Here is a 9,811-nt window from a genome sequence, read left to right as displayed (position 1 = left end):
GGCACCATAACATGAAGGTACCCCCAGTGCATCTATGACCCAAGTTAGGTTGTAATCCAAGCAACTTATGTGAAGTTATTTGTCAAAAGAGTCATGCAGGTAAACTTTAACATAGAAAAGAGAGTCTTGCACATACTCTTTAACCCGTTGAGGACGAGTCCCCGAGTATACTCGGGCAGGTGTCTATGGGAAATGCGTGTTATAGCAAAATCAAACCGTCCTCAACGGGTTAATATATAACCTTAAATGACCTTTGACATCATCACATGACCTTTGACAGCACCATAACATGAAGATACCCCTAGTGCTTCTATCACCCTAAGTGTGGCTGCCATTGCTGTTACAGTTGCCACGTTATGCATCATAAGAGAGTCTTGCAGGTGAACTTTAACATTTGTGACGGATGACGGACGGACAATGGACGACGGACAATGGACGACGGATGGACGCCATTTGGATCCCTTAGTCTCGCCTTCACCTCCACTGGGCGAGACAAAAACTACAGTGAATTCCTCAACAGAACAAGATAGAGAGTACTTTCACGAAGACCAAAATGGGAAAAGAAACAGCTAAAAGAAAACAGGGACAAGAGAAAAATCTGGGCCAATCCCTGAGACCAACTTCAATAGCATTTACCTTGTCACATCTAAGCATATTATTTCTTGACAAGAGACTCGTATTAAAAATGTCTAAAGTATGTTACAAGACGGTGGTGCTATACTGGTTACATATTTCTGCCCATAAAACGAATTTCAGTGGTTACCCGGTAACTACACTATGAAACTGTAACAACTGATTACATAGCTGGCTGATATTACACACCTCTTATTTTTTTTCTCTGAGGTAAAGTTTCAAACTGACCTTGCTTGCATACAAATAGAAAAACACCACAACAGTGATAAAAACCAATGTCATATCCATACCTAACCAATCTTCACAGTTTATGTGACGTACTGCGCAATCGATGTCCGCAAATGATTCTTGTTTGACTTGTTAGAGATGATTGGGCAAAATAGGAGACAAAAGAAGGAAACGGTCAACACTGAAATGGCAATGGATACAAGAAAAAATAAATACATTTACATGGTGTAGAGACAAAATCACTATGGAGAAAACTGTCAACACCAAAATGCAAATAGGTACGAGGAAAGAGAATGATCTACTTCTTGATCACAAGATGCTGCTACAGATTTTCAAAGGTGAACTGCAGCATTTAACATTATGTCGTTAAATGTGTTTGATGGGACTTACTTGTGAAATTCACAGAGAGAACATCTTTATGATTCATCCGAGTCATTTCTTCAGCTCTGACTTGCTGGAAAATTCCAGATTGTCTCAACAAAGCACGTAGTAATATCGCCAAGTCATCCATCAAGGTGAATGCTCCTAAGCCAGCAAGAGCTGAAGAGGTGACTTGGACAAGTCAACAACCAGTTCTCTTTGGGAATTTCACAAGTAAGTACAGTTGAACAGATTGTCATTGTATAGTACTACCTGGGTAAATGAAAAAGTCTTCATCAATATATAACACTTGACATTAACACCATAAAGACGCATGTGGAATGTGGTCCAAACTCCTGGCATGGAAACTGATGTAGGAAACAAGGCCCTGGTGTCACTAATGGTGAGGAACCACTCATCAGAGCAAGTGTCTGTAGTGTGGGTTGATGTCTAGTGGGCACCTTGGACAGGGGAATTCTTTGGTCAGGAATGGTTCGTACCTGCAGTTGGTAGCAAAGATATTTCAAGCGAAGATTAATTTCATGAATTACAATCAACAGACTCACAATGTCTATACTCCAATGATCAACTAAGCACAGATAAAAATTCTCCTTTGTTTGAGAACCATAATTAGCAGTATTATGAACCAAAACAGCATACTAAAAAGAACGAAAGAGAAAGACCCTCATCAGCAGATTTCCTCTTCATACTTTCCTATACTGATTACTTGCTGCTACTCCAAAGATCAACTACATACTTATCATCTGGTAAACAAGAATCATAACTTATCATACGATAATTCAAAACAGAACAAAAGAAAAATCTAAAACAAAAATGAGAAAAAAAAAACACTGCACAGATATGTTTTCATATTTTTCTACATTTATTACTGTACTCACCTCAACTCTAACATAGACAGGCAAAACTACAAAAACTTGCCTTTACTCCTGATGCTTCTAAAGATTTATATCTGTGAGACTACACGTCATAATGTAGATTATTGGTTTCATTTGTTTGTGAACTGAACAAAATTATATAATCAATTAAATATGGTCTTAAATGTCACTTTTGTTGAAACAATACCTTTACATCTGGATTATGACATCTCATTCCTGACACCTGTGAAAAACTCTGAAGAAACATGGCAGTACTTAAGAGATGGTTTCCCAAAACTATTACCAAAGCCTTGGGAACGACTCATTTGTCTGAAGTAGTGATTACCCCTACATGTATATTTCTAAATGAGCAGTACTTAATCCCATCAAAGTTTCTTTTCAAATATGCTAACAGTTTACTAAACAGATAAAGTCCCCATACTGAGATTGCAAAATAAAAGTTGCAATAAACTAAAAGATTTTTTTTTTCAATTAAATGGTTCATTTAAAGCAAATATATGTTAATTGCAGTGAACATCATTCCTCCAAACAGACGAATAGTTACTGCTTTATAGGACCTTCTTTAGAGCTTTCAAAACTTGAAATACTCAAAGCCAGTGAAAAAACACGCTCGAAAGTGCAATCCCTCTTACCAGAAATTGACAGCCAGATTTCGTCTCTCGATCTCGTTCGGGTACGACTGCACCTCGTGCCACCAGAATGCAGGCATGAAGAGAATGTCGCCCTCGTTGATCGTGCAGTTCAAAGGTCGTGCGTCTGCGAAGGCTGGGAACATCTGAAATGATAATAAGAGGTATAACCATAACAATACTTCTAAGAGGTGAGGGATATTGGGTCAGAATTATGGCCAGTAGAGACCAGGAACAATGACTTTGCTTTAACCCATTGAGGACGGGCTGATTTTGCTATTAAATAATAAGCATTTCCCAAAGACACCTGCCCGAGTATACTCAGTACTACTGTATGCACCGAATATTTAACGAGGTTTTTTTATTTTCGCAAATTTTGCGAGTCAGGTGCATTTCATATATTCAAAGACATGCAAAAATATTGAGTCAACTCTGATCTCAGTATGAATGTGACATGCACGTATACATTTCTTGGTTCAGTACAGTACTCCCGATTGCGAATTTAACCACTCGCGAAATCATCGGGAGGTCCCGATTCACATAAATCTAGATTTGCTAAATACATGACATATAGAGTAGTCTTCGATGGGTTAATATTTGGATGGAAGAGGCAAAAGAAAGGAACAAACAAAAGAAATATTGAATTTGTGAAATTGAGAGAAAAATCCTTCCAAACTGAATATATAAATTTCTCTTCATTTTATGCATTATAGCTCTTTCTGCAGCATGTAAAATTTGATGTTAAACTATAGACAAAGTTTAAATGAAGGAAGCAAAGTGGAATTTGATCCCATCGCTTACTGGGAACCACACAGTGGCACTACCAATTGAGCTGCCACCATTTCATGGCAGTGACACAATCAAATTTGTACAAATACCCTCTGCCTCACCTCTTTTCTGTTCTCTCTGGTTTGATATACGAGTGATTAAAATTCCTGCGTATCAATGAAGACATGCTACATAGTACATGAATAAACAGGAACATTTTTTATCGTAACTATCTTTTTTTTAAAGGATTAATCTTTAGTAATGAAATGTAATTCCTCTTATTTTAAGGTAAGTTACAGGCTTAACAATAAAGGAAACCAAAGAGTTGATCATAATTACTGAATCCATTCTTTGTATCATTCAGCTTCCTACTGTTACCCACTTTATAAACAAAGAAGCACTGTACATGAAGTAGGCAGCACAAGGATACAAGGACCGTGTTAGTGCTTGAACCACTGACTCTCCCATACAAAGCCCAGGGTGCCCAATCCACAGAGACTCCAACTCTCCCATTTTTGACAGGAGATCTCCCGCTGAAAGCCCATTTTTGCAAAATCTCCCGTTCTCCCGCTTGAGATTTAATTTCTCCCGCCTTGGCTCTGTGGCTCCTGTTGGAAAGGACTTCTTACTTATTGCTATCGTATGTTGAAAAAAAAAAGCCTTAGATAGCACCAGAAAACATCTAGAACCCTACGAAATTCGCGCTTCGCACACATCAATTTGGAATCTCCCGTTTGCTAAGGGTTTCCGGCAGGAGAATCTCCAGATCAGAAGGTGCTTGGGGTTGGAGTCTCTGAATCCACTAGACCTCAGGACCACACAACACACCTGGTAATTTGGCTCTAGAACGTCCACTGGTGACATGACCATGGAGGTACTATCCATGAGCTTCTTGCGGCGGAACGTCCTCGAGACTGGATCGAAGCCTAACAGCGCCTCCGGTACATGAGCCTCGTAGAGACGGGTGTTGTTGTGAGGCTCAAACAGAATCAACTCCTTCCTCCCTCGCAGCTGAAATGGAAGCAAACCAAGATGTAAGAATAAACATGGTAGCAGATCTGTTTGACAAACAAAAACCCTGCATGGCTGAGTACAAGACACTTGTCATTTTTATGAAAATGCACATAAAAATTAAAACCTCAGCATTTCAGTGTGAGATTGTGTTCAGGTAAATTGCTTCTTAAGTAACTGAACAATGGTGTACAGCAGCCCTTTTTCAGTTGACAGGGGGTTTCCATAAAAATATTAAATAATGGTGACTTAGAAACACAACTAATGTGTCAAAGGAGCATAGTCCCGGTAGTGTAGAGGGTGCTGTTGATGATACTGCCGATCACCGTTAGCATAGATACAAAGATTACCGAAGTTGAGCTGTCATCAAGAGTAAAGTGCATAGGTGTTGCTAAGTAATGTTACCTTCGTTGTCTTCTCTGCGCATCGCGCAGTCTGTAGTAATGCCAGGGTGTGTGCATATATGTGCTTGGAATATTATGACATCACAAAAGAAGTTTGCTAAAGCTGTCATCCCCCTCAGCCGAATCATGAGCCGAACTGTGATCCGACCACTGACTACAGTGAATCGGACTTCTTCGGACTCGGGGAAGTGGGCCACAGCGTAAGCGCTAAAGAGGAGTCGATACTACGGATAGCGTAGGTCTCAATAGTAAACTTGCGTCGTGCGCCCGCATACGCATTTGACTAAAACACCGGGACCATGCACCATTAAAGACATCACACTCCATTCATTGTCAAATTATAACACTAACAAAAAGGAAAAGAGCATCTTTCATTGTTCCTGCAAATGAAAGGTCAACAAAGTAAAACAGGATAAAATAGACAGACTGGAAAGGAATTTGTATTTTCACAATTTTTCTAAAGACCAATTTTAACTACATTTACTGGTAGTATTCAGACTCCAAACACCATCTCAAAAGGCAGAATTTGGTAAACTGAAAAGCCTTGCAAAATGTCTGGTTGCTCTTAACCTGTACTGTGCCAGGCACTTTGGGCAGAGTGTACAACACAACATGGATTTTTTTGTGCCAATCATCTCTCAAAGTAAACAAAGAGTTTGAAAATCATCTGCTCTTTGCCTTACCTGACATAGCAGATTATCGAAGGGGTCAAAGTGGAGTTTGCCGAGGGTGTCACCATCGCTAAGCCAGATGTTCAGGTGTCTTCGATCTAAGAGATTCCTCACAAAGTCGGGCTCTTCCAGGTCTTCTTCGAGTTCTGGAAAGTAAGTCCTGATCGAGGAGTATTCAAGGTATGCCGAGACCCTTGGCTTTCTGCTGGTCAAGAAGAAACAAAAACTAGAACCGGAATTTGTCAACACTGACAAATTAGGTGATCCGATCTCTTCGAAAATCAATGATTTGAGTCCTGATCCAAATATTCATGACCATACAGGTTTCATCTGTGTTGACGGGACAGTGGCCGTGTGATGTTTGGATTCTCATTTAGAAAAGGGAGTGAGACCTGCCATCTTTGGTACCGAATTCCGTATACACTAACGGAAATACAGAATGAAGTATATTTGACCTTTGACCTCACTTTGCACACCCAAGATGGCGTCTAAGCAAAAAGTGATTATTTTATGAAATGATTCTTGTAACATGGTCTTTGCGTGTGCAAAATATGGGAAAGATAGGACATGTATTCACCAAGATACAGGATGAAACATTTATGACCTTTGACCCTAATTTACATACCCAAGATGGTGTCTGATCAAGTAGTTGTTATCTTATGAAATAATGTACGTGACATGAACTAAACATGTGCAAAATATGGGATTGATAGCCATTGTTGTTGTTCATCTATTGCACAGAAAGTAGTAGAAATAAAGAAAAATAAAGAAAAAATTATGTTATTTTATAGAAATTTGAAGGAGAAGCATAAAAAAATCAGAAAAAGGTGAAGTAAGGAAAGGGAGATTAAGATTAACTAAAGAAAAAGAAGAAAAAAAGTGTTTAAAAAGATTAAAAAAAATATTGGCAGGGCTGAGCCTCGAACCAGGGACCTTAGGATTACGAGTCGGATGCGCTACGCAATGACCTATTTCATTCTCCATAGGCCCTGTGTATTAAGCAAAATGACGCTGCATCGAAGCCTCGCGCCATTTTCAACCAAGTTTTTCGACGTGATGCCGACGTCGTATGAAAAAATGGAGGGCACCTATACGATAACTCAAAGTCTCAGCTACAACATACTAAAATCTGGGAGAAATTCACCGAAGCATAAGTGAGCTAGTGCTCGAAAAAGAGAGTCATGTCAATTTTCACTGCCAGAAAAACTGCTCTCCCATAGAGATAACACATAAACTGGTCAAATTTGACAATATTACTTTCAATCCATTTTTACGAGGTGATGCCGTCATCCAATCAAAATGTTGTAATAATATTAATGAAAGATCATTTAATATGCTACAACACACTGAAATCTGGGAGTAAATTGGCAAAGGATAAGTGAGATACGCTCGAGTGAACTTGAAATTTGATGACGTCATTTTGAAAATTTACTTTTTTTACTTTATTAAGAAATTTGATATCTTTTAATCATTTTGCCAGCATCGCCAACCCATGAAATAACATGTCCAACTCATCAGCTTTCAGAATATGTAAAGACAATGGGGGGTTACCGTCCATCCTGACGAGTAAAATCGGATTTAAAATTGGCGTTTTTTGGGCATCGTTGCACTGTATATCGCCATTGACGCGCGCGCGGAATTTCAACTTTGACGGGCCCGTATGACGTCATATTGAGTCGGATTGACTTGAAACTTGGTAGAAATATTCCTTGACATTTTAGGCATCCGATAAGTGTAAAAAAACGGGAAATTTCCATTGCATATGAGCTGTGTGTGCGAATATGTGCGCGCGCGTACGCGTCCGTCCAATTTTTTTCAATTTTTCAAAAAATGTTCCAAATGGTCTGAAACGTGTGCAAAAAAAATTTGAGCTCGATTGAGCATACAAATATTTCAACGCGCGCGTACGCGCACGTTTTAAGAGAAAATATGAATTTTGAGAATATGAGTAGAATGTGCATATTTTGAATTATATGTGACGTAAATTTCATTGAAAAATTCCATTCCATTAATGAGATATGATTGAGAATATGTTTTCATATAATGACGTCATAGTGACGTCACGGTCGACTGATCACTATGATTTTACTTGATCTGTCGTCTTTGGGACATGATACATATATGGTATAATTTTGGCATTGATAGGAAGTGTACTTTCTGAGCTAATCGAAACACAACTTTTGTCCAGAAAGGAAGAAAGAAGAAGAACAAAGAATCCGTACAGATACAGATAACAAGCAAACGTTGTTGTCATAGTAACTGTCTAATGGACAAGAAGTTAAACAAAATAAGCAAATGTTGTTGTCATAGTATCTGATAAAATACTTGATCATTGTGTAGAACAGTCTGGGAATCACCTCTGATATAAAAGATGACGTAGGCTCCCTACATCAAATGCTTCATGACTATCTTAAAAAAAAGAACAAACAAATAAATTTCATCTGGATGATATCAGAGAATATGGCAAAAGATGTTTTATAGTATCATGTTTGTAATAGTTTAGCATTGATGTAATTTCTCCATCCCTCATAGCAAATCCATGATTTCAATTACTCTGTGTTTCATATTAAAATTCCAGCATTCAAAAATATGGGTACCTTATTGAATATCACTGTTCTAGCAAACCTACGTACCTCTGTTTTGGATCTTGAGTTTGAGACAAAGGTTGACTGGAATTCTGGATCATCTCAATAAACTCTGCAAATTTGACGTTTTGAGTTGCCGGTCGCACAACGACGAGGTCTGGATATGGCAGCTTGTCGGCAATCGCTGCTGGGATTTCAAACTTGTCATGGTCCTCCCATTCTTCTGCCGGTTCCACACCCTCAAATATTCCGTCCGGTGCCAGTTTGATGTGGACTCTCTCCTCCCCGTACCATTTTTTCAGGGATTTCATCGACCACTTTCTGAAGGCTGGCCACTGCGACGCTCCGTTCTCGATGACAACGGGACGGGATTGGCTCAGGTAGCGTAGGAAGAAGTCCTCTTTGCTAAGGTGGGATACTCGCTCACATTGCGCAATTTCTTCCACTTTTTTTGAGAGACAGTTTCGCAAAATATCCTGACCGCCTAAAGTTTGACAGGATGACGCATCATCACAGCTACCTCCATCACCACTGATTAAGTCACAAAAACCATCGGTATTGCTTTCACAAACATTTGATGAACAGCTTTCCTTGTGATCTGCTCCATACTTTTCCTCAATGTGAGAGGAAACGCCATCATTCATTTCGCTGTTACAAGTTTGGCTGCGGCTTTTCAGGAACTGGATACCCCCCATTGATTGGCCACTAACTTTGAAGAGATTTTCCAGTATGTGATGTCTGTGAATACCTTCTACACTTATGCCTCCATTAGCACTTACATACGTATTGCACTTGATATTGATAAATTCCAGAACAGCTGGCGTAGAAAATGGACCAAAATAAATTTCTGCCTCTGGGAAGTGTACTTTTGGGGGAGGAAGCAAACATTTGCGATCTGTTTTTTGTTGCTGGAATACGACTAAGGAGTAACCATGGTGATTGGCCATAGTATCGTCTGGTTCATTGACCAGTTTTACTGGTAAAGAATCCTCCCATACGAACTGCCCCTCAAGAATACCTATTTTTACAAGCGGCGCAAATCCCGCTCCTGCATCCGTCGGATCGTCCGCCTCGTCGTCTGCCCAAACTGCCGGGGAGGCAACCGGTGGCTGCACCGTATGGAAGAGCTGGTCGATTTCGTCCAACACCCCTCTTAATCGCGGGTTACCTCCCGACAGCAGCACGACGACACAACCTTTTTTCACGTCTTCGGGGATATCGGTCATAAATATGGATGGCAAAGCGGCTTGAACCTCCCACATACCTATCAGCTGAGCAAAAATACTGCTCATCAGTAACACGAGCAGAAATTCACAAGAAGCCATATTGTCGATTCGTGTACCGAGTAGAAAACTATTGTAGTACTAGTATCCGAACGAAAGTACACGTAGCGTTGATATGATGCAGTTGGCGCGCGCGAGCGAGGGCGAATATCGTACATCACATTCACATTGGTCCTCATTGAGGGAAGTCCCCCTTTTGATAGGGCTAGGGGGGCCCTAGATGCTGAACTGTCAAACACAAAGGGAAATTAAGATGGAGCAAATCTGCAGGCCGGGGGGGGGGGGGGGGGGGGGGGGGGGGGGGGGGGGGGGAGTGGAAATATGATAGCATTTTATGCAATTG

The 9,811-nt window shown here is 40.1% G+C and overlaps 1 protein-coding gene across 1 annotated transcript; it reads right to left on the bottom strand.

Annotated features, from left to right (window-relative positions):
- Positions 1-412: 412 nt before the first annotated feature.
- On the bottom strand, positions 413-9,505 carry LOC139708093 (uncharacterized). The gene is made up of 5 exons (XM_071620071.1): positions 8,234-9,505; positions 5,613-5,802; positions 4,343-4,525; positions 2,750-2,892; positions 413-1,721 (listed from the first exon to the last, which is right to left on the bottom strand). Exons 1-5 carry the CDS (start codon positions 9,475-9,477, stop codon positions 1,640-1,642), a joined length of 1,842 nt encoding a protein of 613 aa, XP_071476172.1. The 5' UTR covers positions 9,478-9,505; the 3' UTR covers positions 413-1,639.
- Positions 9,506-9,811: the final 306 nt, after the last annotated feature.

This window comes from Diadema antillarum, unplaced genomic scaffold, assembly GCF_040938485.1.
Source record: "Diadema antillarum isolate AM-2024a unplaced genomic scaffold, OU_Dant_1.0 seq00001300_RagTag, whole genome shotgun sequence".
Classification (NCBI taxonomy): domain Eukaryota; kingdom Metazoa; phylum Echinodermata; class Echinoidea; order Diadematoida; family Diadematidae; genus Diadema; species Diadema antillarum.
The sequence above is the reverse complement of the archived record's forward strand: the minus strand, read 5'-3'. Positions and strand labels throughout refer to the sequence as shown.

Bases quoted from the DNA above. Each gene is read 5' to 3' on its own strand.
- LOC139708093 (XM_071620071.1), bottom strand. From the start codon at position 9,477: ATGAGCAGTATTTTTGCTCAGCTGATAGGTATGTGGGAGGTTCAAGCC. The intron at 5,803-8,233 runs GTACGTAGGTTT...CTTGACCAGCAG, and splicing joins ACTCAAGATCCAAAACAGAG to AAAGCCAAGGGTCTCGGCAT. The intron at 4,526-5,612 runs GTAAGGCAAAGA...CTTCCATTTCAG, and splicing joins TCGATAATCTGCTATGTCAG to CTGCGAGGGAGGAAGGAGTT.